The sequence below is a fragment of the Leuciscus leuciscus genome (assembly GCF_965113295.1).
Source record: "Leuciscus leuciscus genome assembly, chromosome: 24".
NCBI classification, from domain to species: domain Eukaryota; kingdom Metazoa; phylum Chordata; class Actinopteri; order Cypriniformes; family Leuciscidae; genus Leuciscus; species Leuciscus leuciscus.
This window is the reverse complement of record NC_138723.1, coordinates 21,997,507-22,014,886: the sequence shown is the minus strand read 5'-3', so window position 1 is coordinate 22,014,886 and position 17,380 is coordinate 21,997,507. Positions and strand designations below refer to the sequence as shown.

At 37.2% G+C, this 17,380-nt stretch overlaps 1 protein-coding gene across 1 annotated transcript in view; it reads left to right on the top strand.

Moving 5' to 3' along the window:
* The first annotated feature begins 6,471 nt into the window (after nucleotides 1–6,471).
* cUnh21orf91 (chromosome Un C21orf91 homolog) overlaps nucleotides 6,472–17,380 on the top strand; it is a 21,158-nt gene continuing 10,249 nt past the window's right edge. The window contains exons 1-2 of the mRNA XM_082158373.1: nucleotides 6,472–6,630; nucleotides 8,460–8,593. Coding sequence (XP_082014499.1) covers nucleotides 8,467–8,593 — 127 coding nt within the window. The 5' untranslated portion in view covers nucleotides 6,472–6,630; nucleotides 8,460–8,466. The remainder of the gene's footprint in view (nucleotides 6,631–8,459; nucleotides 8,594–17,380) is intronic.

Below are 17,380 nucleotides of genomic sequence, written 5' to 3'. Positions count from 1 at the left end.
TTTTCCCCAGTCAATATTTGGGTCAAATAAAAAAAAACGTTAGCAATTACCCAGAACATCTAACAACAGCATAGCAACACACTGGCAACCACCCATAACACCCTTGCAATACCTGGCGGCAACCAATTAGAACATGCTAGGAACCGCACAGCAACCACTCAGAAAACCCTGGCAACCACACAGAACACCCTAGCATCTGCATAGCAAGACCCTGACAACAACCCAGAACACCCAAGCAGCTGCACAGCAACACCTTGGCAACCACCAAGAACACCTTAGCAACAACCTAGCAATGGGCTGGTAACCACCAAGACCACCCTAGAAACCGCATAGCAATAGTGTAACAGTTGGGTTCTGGAAGTAAAAACTCCATTCAGGATCTCGATAACTAATATACATCTTTAAAGATAGACCCACAGTAGGCTGAGAGGTTGTTAATCAATGGTATTTGTTTCAGGTGAAGCCGTTAGCCTGCCTTTTTCTTCTTTTCTTTTTTTTAGCTTAATTTTTAAATATTCATATTTAACAGTGGAGTTCCTGGTGAAAAACTGCATTACCCATGATGCTGTATAGAAAATGGTAGTTTTTTGTTTTGTTTTCATACTATGGAAGTCAGTGTTTTAGAAATCATCAACTGTTTGGTTACCCATATTCAGAAGTGAACAAAGTACACAACTTCCTTGAAAGTACAGATACTATTGGTCAAATGTTACTCCGTTACAAGTAAAAGTTGTAAAGACAAATTTTTACTTAAATAAAAGTAAACAAGTACTCATTTTTAAAAGTACTTGTATCAAAAGTAAAAAGTAAATGTCAATGCATTGTTTTATTATTGTTGTAATACTTACAGTATCTTATGCCTCTGAATCTATGCCTCCCTATCCTCATGTCAATTTCAAATTTATTTCTAGTTCACAGTTCCAGTAGTGGGATTAAATGTGAGATTGAATAAGTGCACTCAATAATGTCCACAATGGTTTCGGACACCCAAATGGCTGTTCCCTCAAATAGTGCCCTAAAGTTTTTTGCCTTTTAGTATGAATATGTTAGCCATTTAGAAGACCAAACCCAACGTTGAAAATGAAAATCAGGTGAAAATGAAAACTGTGGTTGAAAATGAAAAACGGGTTGACGTCAGAAACCAACATCAGTCAGAAACCAAGATCAGTTTCAACAAAGATCCCTTTAACAAAAACTATTTTAAAAATGTATAAAAAAAATTCAACTGCATAGCAATGGCTGGAAACCTCTGAAATTGAGCCCATTTATAAGCAGCATCTTTTTGTTTTGTTTTTAATCAAACCATAAATGTTTTAAAACAACCCGACGTCGGGTTCTGACGTCAATCTGACTTCGGGTTCAATTTGACGTTAGGTCGGATTCTGCCGTCAACCAGACATCGGGTTAGCCATCAATCCGACGTCGGGTTCTGCCCTCAACCAGACGTCGGGTTCTGCCGTCAACCAGACGTCGGGTTCTGCCCTCAACCAGACGTCGGGTTCTGCCGTCAACCAGACGTCGGGTTCTGCCCTCAACCAGACGTCGGGTTCTGCCCTCAACCAGACGTCGGGTTCTGCCGTCAACCAGACGTCGGGTTCTGCCCTCAACCAGACGTCGGGTTCTGCCCTCAACCAGACGTCGGGTTCTGCCCTCAACCAGACGTCGGGTTCTGCCGTCAACCAGACGTCGGGTTCTGCCCTCAACCAGACGTCGGGTTCTGCCCTCAACCAGACGTCGGGTTCTGCCGTCAACCAAAATGCAACCCCTGCAACCAAAATCATCCCCTGACTGGCGTTACTATACTTTCTACTCAAGGACCTTGACAGAAATGTTGTGGAGTAAAAAGTACAATATTTGTCTTTCAAATGTAGTGAAGTTAAAGTAAAAAGTTTCCAGAAAAAATAATACTCAAGTACAGATACTCAAAAAGTGTACTTAAGTACAGTACTCAAGTAAATTATCTTTGTTACTGTCCACCTCTGCCCGTATTCTTCAAAATATCTTCTTTCGTGTTCAGCAGAAAAAAATAAGTTTGAACTTCAACAAGATCCCTTTAACAAAGACTATTTTTTAAATCCCTGTGGGAAAAAATGAATAAAAAATAATAATTCAACTGCATAGCAATGGCTGGAAACCTCTGAAATTGAGCCAATTTATGAGCAGCATCTTTTTATTTTGTTTTGAATCAAACCATAAATGTTTTAAAATATTTTGTTTCCATGTTTTTTTATTCCATGTTTTATTGTCACAGATTCTTAGAGATTTTATTGACATAAAAGCAAATAGTGTGTGGAGTGATTGTGACATTTATTTGAATGCAGGCCCATGACGATTGTAATGCCTGAAATGACATAATATAGTGAGGGGAATGGAAAATGTTTTTCAAAGTTAAAACAATACCTTACTGTTCAGTGTATGACACACACCTCCACCACCTCATTATATTAAAAAGACAACGGCGGGTTATGCGCGATATAAATCCTCTTCCACTTTTTCTACAAAACTGGTGGGACTCGTCTGGCAGGTTGTGGGGTGATGGTGTTTTAAAGCCAGCGACAGGCTCAAACGTGCATGAATACACACGTGGACACGTACAAACATCACTCAGTAGATAGAAGAACAAGGACTTGCAGAAAGCAGATGAATTCACTGATTTATGAGCGGGTGTCAGACATGTGCAGCATATACTCACAGTTATACTCTGTTGATCTCACGGAAAGTTACTCATTGACTAGCTCTGCAAACAGGAAAGAGCTGAATATAGTTATTGTTCCCGTAATCTGCTACTGTCTGTGGCCCAGTGCTCACTTGTTGCATAAAAATGTGCCTGAGTGCTTGAACTGAAAAGTCTGAAAGGTTAACCTGATTTAGTGTATGGTGTCATACACTCTAAACAAAAATGGTGCTAAATAGCACTAAAAGTGGTTCATTGGCTTGTAATCATAGGGGAACCACTTTAAGTGCCATATAGCACCTACCTTTGTCAAATGGTGCTATGTAGAACCATAAGAGGTGCCATATAGCACATTAACCACCCCAAAGAACCGCTAAAGAACCGCTGAAGAACCAAACTGGGCTTAACAGGTTCTTTAAATGGTAGTGGTGCTATATAGCACCTTAACCACCGCAAAGAACCCCTGAAGAACCATTTTTTTTTTGTGTGTACTAAGCATTTGGAAAAGATTACAATGGCATAAAACAAGACTTCATTGCTCTTTGAAATTCAACAAAGGGTTACGAGAAACAATTGAATTACAAGTTTTGTTTTCCATCAAATATACAACAGAAGTAATGAAATCGAATTCAAGTATAAAAAGCAAATAATTAAAACAAGCTTCTGAAATGGGTGATGTCAGGGTGAGTAATGCACTGTGACGCCTTGAACATACAGGTGTTTCCTTGAGGACATCTTGATATGAGAGGAGATGTGCAAGATCTGACATGAACTGCATTCTTCCTTGAACACACAAATGAATCAGCCAGAATGAAGTGAATGTCTTCCACTCCAATGCCCCACCTCGTGGAAAAATAGAAGTAAATATATATATGCTACTCTGTAAATACATGCTGTCTTCCTTAGTTTATGCATGCAGTTTGAAATACATATCTTAAATTTCTCTTTGTTAAAATAAGGAAGTGGTATTTTGTTGGGTTCACTGAATACTAATTTGATTGCAAGGTGTTTCTGCTCCAAAAACTTGTGTGTGTGTGTGTGTGTGTGTGTGTGTGTGTGTGTGTGTGTGTGTGTGTGTGTGTGTGTGTGTGTGTGTGTGTGTGTGTGTGTGTGTGTGTGTGTGTGTGTGTGTGTGTGTGTGTGTGTGTGTCTGTGCCTTAATAACATTTCTGCAAAGATTAAAATATGAACTTCTTCCACAATATTAAGTTTTAAACTTTTTATGTATATTAATTGATGTGGAAAGTATTTTTATATCATTTTGAGGTGCTACTAATCAGAAGCTTTTCACCATTAATCCCATGTTTGCTTTATTGCAATTCACTTAAATGTTGCTGTTGTGTAAAAAATAAAAGTATTATTCCATATAGCTAAAATAAAGTACATAAAAATAGCTTGCATATTAATTATTAAAGGAGAAGAAAGGGTACTTGTATACACCATGTAATTCTGGAGGATATACTGTTGCATGCAAGGCTGTTACCAAATATGCAATACTGTGTAAAAAAAAAGAAGAAGTAATTGATCAAATACATTATTTGACCACTTAATATGAATGGATGTTTTTAATGGTTATAGCTCTGGCTGCCAGATTACAGTATACATGTGTAAATGATGCAGTATCTTATCTCGCCAAATGGTGGTGCTAGTGGTTTGTTTATGGCTGCAGGAAGTGACTACATATCATTTGTTTTTATTAAGAAAACAGAAAGGAGGCTGTACAAACACCTTCAGCAGAACATTTAAGTACATCTACAAAAAACTTCACATATAAAAAAGAAAATAACTCACGAGAAAAGAAAACAACAAACACTATAAAGCAAATTAATTAATAAAATAAATAAAATTATATATAGACTAAATATCTTTTTTTTTAAATGGACAACATTGACAAGCAGAGGAAAGAAGATTAAACCTTATCACCAGCATTACCAAAAAAAAAAAAAAAAAAAATCTCACATTGCTTCAGAAATGTGTCACTTTTTTTATTACTAAACCAACAAAAACAATTAAAGGGATAGTTCACCCAAAAATGAATATTCTGTCATTATTTAAGTTGTTTCAAACTTGTATGCATTTCTTCTGTTGAACACAAAGGAAAATATTTTGAAGAATATGGGTAACCAAACAGTTGATGGACCCCATTGACTTGGCCCCATAGTATTTGATTTTTTCATAAATGGAAGTCAATGGGATACATCAACTGTTTGGTTACCCATATTCTTCAATATATCTTCTTTTGTGCTCAGCAGAATAAATAAATTACAGGTTTGGAACAACATGAAGGAGAGTAAATGATGGCAGAATTTCCATTTTTGGGTGAACTATCCCTTTAAGAAGTGAGTACCTCAATCAAAATTGTGAGAGATTAGGATGTGGCTACATGGTTGTGTAGCATTTCCCTGCATGTTTATCAATGAAAAGAGTCTCTATATTTTAAATGTGCTTCTAATAGCTTTATTATTCCGATAATTTGCCAGAATGACTCTATTAAAGACAGTTATGCACATGGACAGAGAATCTGAATGCAAGAGGGGATTTTGGCATGAGCATTCACAGACAATCTGTCTATGAAGATGACACAGATGCTGAGTGCCAAATGAGGGCCCATGGAAACTGGCACATGATGAAAGCAGAAGCCATTTCTTTTTATATCAACGCAGAATAGAGTGACGATAATGGGATCCTCAGCAGAATAACTGTCTTGATTAGGCATTCACAAAGGCACATGTAGCGTTGGTTTATAGTGCCATTTTAGTTATGTAAGGATAACTTCACAGACTAGGCCTACAGTGGAAGGATGGTGGAACGGAGAATCGAAAGCAATATGCGAGTTGCTTTGTGTTGTGAAAAGAGAAATTCCCTTCTGGAATTCCCCGAGTGCGTAAATGCTCGAGGCGATGTGATTGTTCTTCTGTGGTGAATTGTGATAAATAAAATAAAATAAAGTAATAATAAAAAAAAAAATAATAAAAAAAAACGCGGCCTCGACCCTACAGAAGACAAGTGGGCTAGAGAGCATTTAAAAATAAATAAAATGATTGTAATATCATAATGTAATACTGCTTTATTAAAGTTCTAAAACGATTAATTAACATTGAGAAATTTATGTTTCAGACAAAAAGTCGACGGTTCGTATAAAAGTTTGGCAAAAACACACTCACTAAAAGCCGCTTTGAAACAACGTAAAAGTGGAGCGTCGATCGCCATTGAGATTTCTCATCCCCGCTCTGCTCTCTCTTCTCACAAACTCAAGTATAATATTTATATAATAAATAGCAGCACTATTTGAATGCCATAAATTGTATAATATTTAAGGCCTATATCATTTAAAATATAAATGATATGTGCCTTTTTTTTAATCTTATTTTATATTGAGCAGCAACTCACTCTCAACTAATTCACCTGCGTTTGTATGTTTGTAATTAAATAACAAATACCAAAAGTCGATAATGTACAGCAAAAATATTGTAAATAACCCCTCATAAAAGTAATGAATCTGAAATGTTACCCTCACCCACCCTCTACATGGGTGAACGTAATGACTAGTCTAGTCTTTCCACTCTGCTTTAGTGGACGGGGTAGAACCAGAGTAGTAGCACTGTTGTACAGTAACGGTAGTACAGTTATAGTAACAGAACAGTACGTATTGCCAAAGACTACAGAAATATCATTGAAAGAGACTTTGGTATTGCCAACAGCGTGTCTGCGTGCCAAGAGCAAACAAAATAACAGAACCAATCAGAGGCGCGAATGCACAGCACGTGATCGAACATTGGGTTTCCACTAGAGTGGCTTGATTCGCGTCTGTTAGAGCATTCTTCTTTTGTCGTTGCTGTACTTGTAGCTGCTTGCCGTTTGCTTCAATAACAACACCCGCCGCTGTACCAGCGTGGCTTACCTCTAAGGTCAGCCTGGATTGTCTTGAAATTTCTTCTGACAACGTAACTATTAAGGTAATAAACGTCGATGTGTTCTGTAGGTATCGTCTGTTTTTCGAGTATGTGACGTTTTCAGGGGATTTTTAATGAGAAATAGATACGCCGCTAGATAACGGGTCAATGCTGGTGTTTCGTCTAGAGGTAACGTTTAACGTTATCGTTATATTCCAACGCAGACTGTCTTGAAAACTGTATTTAAAGTATTTTGTCATATAGTGTTGTGTTAATAAGGGTTTTTGTCTACAGGTATATCAAAATGTGTGTGTTTAAGTAGTGGAAATCCTCAAGCTTTGTTAGTGTTGGGTTAACTTCTGCTCACTTTAAACTAAAATGGTAATGATGCTCTTTGTCACCATATAAAGTTACCTTTTATACATTAAACTGGCATGAAATCCCTCTGAAATATGTTGATAGCTTTTTGTTGATCATGTAAATGTCAATTCTACACATTAAGTTTTGGTTTGATTTGGTCCATTTGTCTTCTGGTTTTCAGCTAACGTTACATTTACAACGTTCACGTGCATATCAACAAATATTCACAAAATGTTTTAGTCAATTTTGTGCAATTTGAACAAATTACCTGAAGTAAATTGTCCCACAAGGCTGTTTTGTGGCCATTATTGACATGTGCAGCACTTTTGAGCTGACTAGGCAGCACATTAGGTTTTGAGACACAACCACAGTCTCTTGTTCTTAGGTTATGCAGTTTAAACACTTTCATAATCAGATGAAGTTCAACATGATCCCACGCTTGCTTACACAGCTTTGAACTGTTCTGTTTCATCTGTCTGTGGTATAAACAAAGAACTAGAAAGAAAGATTTGATCTAAAGGAAACAGTGTTCAAAAATATATCTTTAGGGTTCTTTTTAGCTTGTTTGGACCTGTTGAAAAAAAAATTTATACATTTGTTTATATAGGCTTCCCAAAGTAAGGGAAAATACCAGAGAACTGTAAACCCTTGGGAAAATTCATGGGAAGTAATTAAATCCTAAAAGTCAAAGAAATGTCTATAGTAAATGTAATTATTAGTTTCTAGTTATGCCATATTAATCCTCTAACATTTTAAATTGGAAAAATATTACTGTAATGTAGACTAAAACTTGCTTTTAAGTCATTGTGAGCTAATCATTTTTTTGAGTCTATTTTCAATGAAACAAAAATGATTTTTAATCATCTTTATCCAATAATCACAGAGGACTGGAAAGGTCATTGGATAAAAAGAGTGGTGTGTGTGTAGGCTATATATAAATATTTTTGTGTGTGGAATTGTTTAAAGTATGATTATGAAATAGTTTTATGCAATAGCAGACAGTGGGTTGGCTGTGATGGACAGACAGAGTCATGGTTATCTACAGATTGTAACCAAATTTGTCGACTCAACAGGCTGTGACATTCTGGAAGGAGGCTTTATGTAAAGCTTGAGCAAAGGGAATTTAGTTGTGTGTAAACACTGAACACTAAAGTCCTTTGGCTTCACAGGAATCCAAGTGGCTCCCATGAAAGCCACTGTTGTAAAACTGTCCATAATAAATTACAGAAGCACAGCAACTTCCAACGCCTGCTGTGTTCTTATCTGTCTTGTTAATATGATTGCGTCTCAGTGTGTTTTTCTTTTACCATATCTTGATATTGCGTTATGTTTATATGAAACAAAAAAAATTCTCTTCATTTTTGCTCATCTGTTGGCCTGTTCCTGAGATCTGAATGTGAGCAGAACATTTTACGATTAAGGGACCTGGGTAGTAGCGATTGTCCACAGCATATTTTATGCATCAATCTCAAAAGGCACTAAAGTGAGATTAAATTTATTGAATAACTGTTTTTGTTCTGTTTGCTTTGCAGAGGCATCATGGAGGAAGAGGAGCACTTTGTGAACATAGACCTGAACGATGACAACATCTGCAGCATCTGTAAACTAGAAACGGACACAGGAACGCTTTCCTTCTGCCATGTGTGCTTTGAACTGAGCATTGAGGGTAAGAATAGTTTTTGGTATAAGCATTTTAATGTCCTCATCTTGCCAGTTCTGGGTCAGATTATGCTAATTATAAATGAGTAAAACTTCTTTCTTCATCCGCCCATGCATATCCCACTCATTCATGTATTAGCGAGCCTTTTGTTCCGCCGCTTCGTGTGCTGCTCAGAAAAGTGAACTGGAGCGTTTGAAGTGCCACTTTGGCATCTAATTAACGCTCAGCTTATTAAGGGTTGACTAGTGTTTCCTGAGGGGCCTCATTGGAGTGGCACTTTTGTTCTCTGCAGCTGTCATGTTTTGATCTGAACCTTCCCCCCCCCCAAAAAAATTGGTGTTTCGAATAGTATTACATCGTCATGGCAGGATGTAGGCATCTTGGGTATAAAGAATTTTCTCTGGAACTGCATGCCTTTGTTTGGAATTTTCTGTCGTTAGTTTCTGCAATGTGATTCTCAGGTTTCAGTTATGAAGTTATGAAGGAATTGCTAAACAGGAAGTTTTTAATTATAGATGAGGATTCTGAGGTTTGGGAGCATGATTAGACATTAATTAGAAGGTAAAGTGTCATTTTGTTTTGAGATTCTCATTATATCGATACCATATCTGGTTTTGTCTGTATTTTTGTCTGTATTGGTCAGGATTGGATGTTTATTTGTGCAATTTAATTGTTTTAAATTTATGTTGCACTTACACTCTCTTAAAGTAAATAATAATAATATATATTTTTTAAATATAGTCTTTAGAAAACTCAAAATGAATGTCAATTTTCCATACTCTGTGTAATAATGTTGTGATGAATTCAATTTTTGCAGTTAAAACAATTTATTTGATTATTTTTTTTCATTGCTAATTTTGCTGCTTTGTGGCTTTTTTTATGTGGTGTCAGTTAGAGCTGCACAATTCTGGATACATTGAGAATATATATATTTTTTTTTTACAAACAGATCACGATTCGGAACAGACAACTAAACAAAATAACATGTAATTGACTAGAGGTTCTGACAAAATGTTAATTGCTGCAGTCTTTCAAATGTTTAATTAATCTAAATGAATTATTTTAATAAATGGTTTGAATGAATGATTCAATGACTCACTGATTCACTCACTCAATGATTACTGGATGAATTAGCGAGCGAATTTTGAACGAATCTCTTGAATGAATGAATGATTCAATGACAAATTATATGTTTAACAGTCACTTGTCGCCACCAGGGGCCAGTTGCATAAACATAGCCATTATGTTAAGACTGTGTCTTAAGAACTAGTATGATCAACTAGAAGTTAGTTAGGGGTAATCAGTCTTACTGTTCGGTGTCAAATTAGACCAATCTACGTTTTTATGTTACTGACTTTAAAAAGTTATTAACAGTCTTAAAGAATAAAATTGGATGACTAACTTGTAAGACTAGTCTTAACAGTTTATGCAACTGGCCACCTGGTAGCGTAAAGATGTAATAATGCAAAAGTTATTTGAAGCCAAGTTACTTTCAAAAGATGATTTTGATCTCTACCGTAGAGTGTTAATATCCAAACTATAAACTTTTATCCCAGTACTTCTGTTATGATATTGCGATAACCAATTAATCATGCAGCACTAGTGTCAGTTTCAGTTAATTACATGATTATCAGGTTTCACAGTTGGGAGTTGGGACTAAATCTCTAAATAGGAATTTGTAGGGAAAGATTCCCAGGTTTGTGCCTAAGAGAGGACATGGTAATGGAAAAAATAGCTCTGGTACTGAAATAGATAATGAGAGCTGTGGAATTTAAACTGGTATTGAACATTCTGGTACCTTGAAAACCCTAGTTAAAATATGATAATTATTGGTTATCAACTATTACATTAAAATGATAGTTGTATAGGAATCGGCCAGAATTTTCTCTATGCATCTCTAGTGTATCTCTAGTTTTGTTTTTATTGTGGCTTTATTTTCTAGCATTGATTCAGTGTGTCACGTCCTGCCAGTAAAGGCCTGTACGTTCATTCTGTGGTTGTGTTGGGTCAATGGCCAATCTAGGTCAGGTTGTCAAAGCATGGCTAGTGGATTCTATTACATACCTGGGAACTATGCATAATGACCCTTGCTATTGTAATGTCAGGTGTTTGTCTTCTGGAAGCCTTGTTGTATTGTGTAACACAGTGTGGTGTACTAACAATGTCTCCTGAGAATGTCACTTGAAAAATAAACATCATCAGTCTTTTTTTTGTATCTCCCTTCCTCTATTTATTCTGTTTATTTTTGTATTGTTCTACCTTGAAATTTCAGCAAAGCTGAGATTTCAACTGCAATGCATTTTCAATCCAGACCATCTGAAAAATTAGGGATCATTCAGGCAGGCTGTCATTTTTGCAAACGCTTTTCTGTGATTTATCTGCTTATCTGTGACATGCATAATCCCAGTTTATGAAGAGTCTGGATTTGAGCTGGAGAAGAAATCATCTGTGACTCCATCGAAGGGCTGAGTCCACTCACAGCACCGAGCTCACGAATTAGACACACTGAATATTCATGCCTGCGATAGAAGGTTACCGCTCTTGAATATTTAACAAAAGAGTGCATGAGTGATCTGGCCAGGCAGCCCACAATCACCCAGCCATGATGGTGAGCTGCAGGCAGCGGTATGTCATGAGTGATTCACCACAGAATGGCAGAGTGTTGCACAACAGCACTCGTGGACCCATGAGAGGGTACTGACAGGCCTGACATTACTCGCTCACAGGTTATTCCTTTTCTGATTGGCTGTTTGCCACTGAGTTGCATTCTCTTCCTGCTAACAATACACCCCAACATTCCCAGCGTGGGTAAACAAGCACAAGCTGACTGTGCATGTTTAGACCTGAATGCTCATTTGCCCACACCTGCTCGCACACCTGCATACCCTCAATAAAACATGCTGGCTTCCGACGTAACCAAACTTGTTCGTTCTTCACACCCGCATTTTTCCCCCCTACGTATTCATTTCTCCTCCTCTATTTTTCTTTGGACAGCCCAACTACAAATTTGGGTAATTTTTTTGGGTTCAAATGTTTTGTGTTCGTAGCAGAAGAGGTACTTTCAGTGGCTATTTTTATATAGCATTTACATACCGGTATGTCGCACATGCTGTGCAGTTCTGCTTTTCTGTTTCCTCAGAGCAGATTCTCCAAGCAGAGAGAGAAAGAAATGACAACACTAACAGTTATATTATAACAGCTATATCTGTGCTAGGGGTGCACCGGTTTGAACATTTTTGCCAGTACCGATAATTCTTTATATTTGAAAGCTGATAACCGATATTTTGGCCGATAAATCTAAATCTAAATTTTATGTAATTTTTAAGAGCCTGTTTGGAAAAACAAAAGTCTCACCATTAAAAGCCATGTCCTAAACACATCTACATTAACCAGTACAGTAGCCTAATTTTACACTCCATGGCCAACTTTCTTTGTACTATAGTAGACCACTTTGTTAGCGGTCTAATTAACTCAAAAGAAACGCATCCTTAGTGAAATTAATCAGATATTTATAAAACATAAACATAATATTACAACTTACGGTATATCTGCACAAAATGACACGAATGCACAGATGAACTAAGTTACGTGCTAGTCAGAAAGCTCTTCCAGTAACAACACACTGAAACACGGCAACTAAACCCAAAGAATTCACAGCGTTTTATTACTATAGTGTTTTCATTATATTGTTCTGTATATGACAGTCCCAATCAAAGTAATTAATGTTGTGCATTGCTGTTTGAGCTGCATTCGCTGAAGCTAAGGATGATTGCCGGTGTTGTGCCAAATTTGAACTCCCCGCCAAGTTATTTCCCCCTCGTTGATGCCGTTACCTGGTTGCCTAATCCTAACCCCATCCCAATCCCCACACCTAATCCTAAACCTACCTATACTGGGGACTCAGGGGGGGGTAATAATCTAGCGGGGGTTAGAATTCGTCACAACACCAAACTTAACACAAGCAAACTTAAGTAACTGTGCTAGTCATGAAGGTGTAACTCTGTTGTGGATGCCCTTATCCCGTAACAACGCAATAAAACACGGGCTAACATAGAATTCACAACATTCTTTTACCGTAGTGTTCTCATAATTTTATGAAGCCTCTCAGCTGAAGGCAATAATCCATTATTTATCGGCTTCAATGTATCGGGCAAATTTTCTTATCGAGCCAATAACATTAAAAATGAACCTATATTGGTCGATACCGATATGGTAACCGATATATCTTGCATCATTAATCTGTGCATTCATGTTGAGAACACGCACACAGGAAGTCCTTTACTGTTAAACATGTCCTCCAGCACTCAAAGAAGCTGAAAGATTTGAGAGTGGTTAGTTTTTAGCTGAAATGCTTGTTGAAAGAAATGCACACCACATAAGGAAAGACTGGCGGAGATTGCAGATCAGAATGTACATTTTGGATGGATGTACGAGGGTCTTGTATTGTTCGAAAATGGATGCCTGTAGAGCTGCATCTTTTCTTATGTAAGAAATAACTGTGGCAGCCAGATTTTAATAGCACTTCGATTCACGCTGTCTAGAGCTGATGGAATAGCTTGGGAAATGTTTCATGGGAGTTTGACTTTTTAACATCAGTTGCTTGCCTTGATTACAGTGACAGTGTATGCCGTTTATTGTATGATATGAAGTGCTCCTTGTGTATTTTGCTTTAGTTCTAGAGTTATACTGTTTTATTACACAATTAACAAAAACTGGTCTGATGGTATGATTATTTTCGAAAGCTCACCAAGGCTGCATTTATTTGATGCAATAAAGCAGTAATATAGTAAAATATTTGAAAATGTAATTTATTTATGTGATGGCAAAGCTCAATTTTCAGCATCGTTACTCCAGTCTTCAGTGTCACATGATCTTTCAGAAATCATTCTATGTGCTGATTTGGTACTCAAGAAACGTTTCTTAACAATGTTGAAAATAGTTTAATATTTTTGTGGAAACTGTGATAATTTGTTCAGGATTCTTTGATGAATAGAATGTTCAAAAGAAGAGCATTTCATTGATATATATATTTTTTGTATGATTATAAATGTCTTTACTGTTATTTTTGATCAATTTAACGCTTTCTTGAATTAAAGTATTAATTTCTGTATTCTGTAATTTTAGCTTGTATGTTTCAGAGACGGAGAATTGGCTCTGACAGACGCAAGCCTGGCAATAGCAATATTATAGAATACGATTTCTAATGCTGCTTCCTTATGCAAAACTCGTTGCCATGATGCTAGTGTGTTCTGGGTGGTTGCTAGGGGTCAAAGGAGCCTAAGATCCCAACCAAAGTCCCTTTAAGGCAAGTCATTTCACTCAGCATTCTAATGGCAGCTGTGATGCAATTACTTTATCAATTGGGGCGGTTAGCTCTTTTATTTAGAAGGCGAGACTTATTCCACCATATCGCGCATTGCACTTTCTCCCATTCATAGTCTTATGAGTGCACCGTCTTTCTACACAAGTCTTTGTCCCAACTCTCTGATATTCTTGTCCTTAGATCAGGCTCTGGTCCCACCGTTAAAGAGAGTCTATGGGATTTTTTCCCCCTCACCAAGTCTATTGTCGGATTGTGTAGACAAGTAGTAACACACCTCTCCTCACCAAACTGCAAGCTTTAAGGTATCATGTTCGTCTTTGTCTTTTCAAGGCCATTCTATTTAATGGTTTTATTCTCATCACACAGTAGTGTCAGACTCTCCCCGCTCTTCTTTTCCACTGGCCCTGAAAGACCTTGATGGCTGGTTGGTTTCTTGCTCTGCCGAGCTCACTTACTCAGGACTAACAGTTTCCCCGCAGCAGACACAGGCCGTCTCTCTCATCCTTTTACGTAAGAGAAGTGGAATGTGAGCTTGCGTACATCAGCCCAGTGAATGGCTGGAAAACTGAATATTCCAGATACTTGGAGCACAGCACAAATACAATGCTGATAATGTGTGTCGTTTGTTTGCTTGTACTTGTGTGCTCGAGATGTTTCTAGTTTTTCCCTGTGCTCATTTATGTATATTGACTATCCTAACTGATCGATGTAAGATAGTACACTAGTTTGACCTCTTGACACTGAAGTTACATGCAGTCTGCATGGTGGATGAGAGCTGATTTGCTGACTGCGCTTTTCTTGCTCGGCAAGCTTTCCATTTAAGTAATGCTTCTCCATGCTCCATAGTAATCGGAGGCTTTCAGCAATATTTCTGCCCTTTGGAATGGAGGCATTAGGGAAAACACATCCTCATAGGTAATGTAGGATGACAGTATTACCTTCATAAATTGCCTCACAGCAGGTTTTTTCCAGGATATGCACATGGGAAATGTTTTACACTGTTCTTGTTTTCAATGTTTGTATGCTGCGTGGTCTACTTTCCTAAAATAATTTATCAGTGTTCAGTTCACGATTATACTCAACCTCTGTGTTCTTTATCTTTTATGTAAGCAAACGCTGTACATCGTAATGCCTTTTTATTTATTTTTATTGCATGAACAGGCCTTAATGTAGGGCTTATGAAATCAGTTTTATTTTTTCCCAAATTCCTTTTTAATTTTTATGGATTCAGTTTTACATTTTAGTAATAAAAATTGATGTCTTATGATTTTCATTCATGAAACATATTTGATACACATTTGTTATCGAAATAATGGTAATTAAATAAAGGCATAAAACATCCTTTAAAATGTAGGCTTGTAGACAAAAAAGGTTAACTGTTTATTAAAACGTATTTTATTAAGTTTTATTTTTTATTATTATTACATTATTACATTAGTAGCCTACATTCTACTGTACAATAGTAATATATATTTCTGTCACAATTTCTTCAAGTTAAACCAAACATTTATTTTGATGGCTTGTCATAAAGACCTTTGAGTTTCTCTGTCTTTATGATATGACAATAGTTTTACAAATGAAATGGTGTAGTGACTCTCAGAGCAGCTCTGGAGATAAAGTTCATGTGTTCATGTCCTCATATAGTGAGACAGCAGACGCTGTACACACCACAAGCGTTAGTAGACTTTTTGCGCTTTTAATATTTACAGTAATGTAATTTGATTTGTACAGCCCTACTTTTAATTTATTCATCCAAAATTTGCCTAATTCCGTGACAATATACTGTAGATTCCATTTATTATTGGATTCTGCATTTTCAGCATCCCTGCTTTTATGGTTCTACTCGTGCCTTGAAGAGCTTTTTAATCCTAATCCAAGGGATAGATTTTACTCTGGTCTGTAGTGGTTGATTGCTTCTGTAGGAACAGGATATATGATATATGAACAGCTATATTTATTCTGTTTTGGGGATGACGTGACGCCTCCATGTCAATCACTGCAGCTGTTGTCTGCGCTCCAATTTTGACCATGAGGTGCTGTTTTGGGCATGGCGGTTTCACGATTACCCCACGTGCCCATTCCCTGCATATACACAGTGCACACACACACACACACACACACACACACACACACACACACACACACACACACACACACACACACACACACACACACACTGAAGTGTGTCAAGGATCCAGTGTCCTTTCTTCATAAAGCAGAAGCAGCCCACATGATTGTGAATTAACCCGCATGAGACAGGAAGAACAGGCTGAATCAGTGGCTGAATCATTTTATTTGAAGAATTGAAACATTTCTCAATATATGAACGCCTGATTGAGAACACATTTGTAATTTTTTGCAGTGCGCAATCATTATCATTGAAAATACTGAACAAGAACAGTTATTACTGTATATTGGATTGTGGAGTACATCGTGTATTTGAAGGTTGTTTATGATTTAATTGAATGCTCTGTTTATCTAAAGTGAGGAATAACTGAGTGAAATGGCGATTTAATGGAACAATGAAAAGTCAAATGACATAGTTTGCACTTGATAAGATTACTGTTTCCATGACAGCGACCCCCACCTTCACCCTTGGTAAATCGGCTAATCTCGTTGGTGCTGTTTGTAAGTAGTAACACGGATTACAAGGCCTCCTTTCTTTTCTTGTCTCAATCTCCGTTCTTGTCGTTCTTACTGAGAGACTCTTGCTTGTTGTGGTTGTTGTTGAGGCCAGAGTATTACACAAGCACCATTGAGTATTTCATCCCTAAAGGTAGGGGTGTGCGATATGACGATTTTTTTATCGTGGACGATTAAAATGTCTCCACGATCTGCTTTTGAAGAAATATCGTAGTATCGCGCATTCTCAGTTGCTGTTCTGGCGCCTCTGTCCCAACATACTGAACAACGCGACGTATATTCACATAAAATGTTAACGCAGCGGAACGGGACACTACAGTTCACAAAAGTTCATAATTTGCATGTGCTTTAATGCCTTGTCGGTTAAACATTTAATTCGCGTGCTGATGCGCTGTTCTAACGTGTGCGTTTCTCAGCGCGTACATGTGAAGCTCACATGCACTAAAAGCCTGTCTACCAGCGCCTTGATACTGGACTAAGTTATCTTTCGAGTCTTATTGTGCTAATACTGTCAAATACACACAAGGTTTACATAAACAAAGTCGGTGAAGTCTAAAGTGAAAGCAAACTTGAGAAAATTGAGAGAAAATCTGCTTGTCAAATGCGTGTATAAAAGACGCGTCGAGTGCAGCTCTTAAAGAGACAGTAGTAATAGTAAACAAGCTGCCGTTTGTCCTTAAAGGGATAGTTCACCCAAAAATAAAAGTCATTATTTACGCACTATAATGTTGTTCCAAGCCTGTATTAATTTCCTTCTAATATTTTCTAATATTAATATTTTGAAGAATGTGGCTCTACAAACAGTACCTGGTCCCCATTGACTTCCA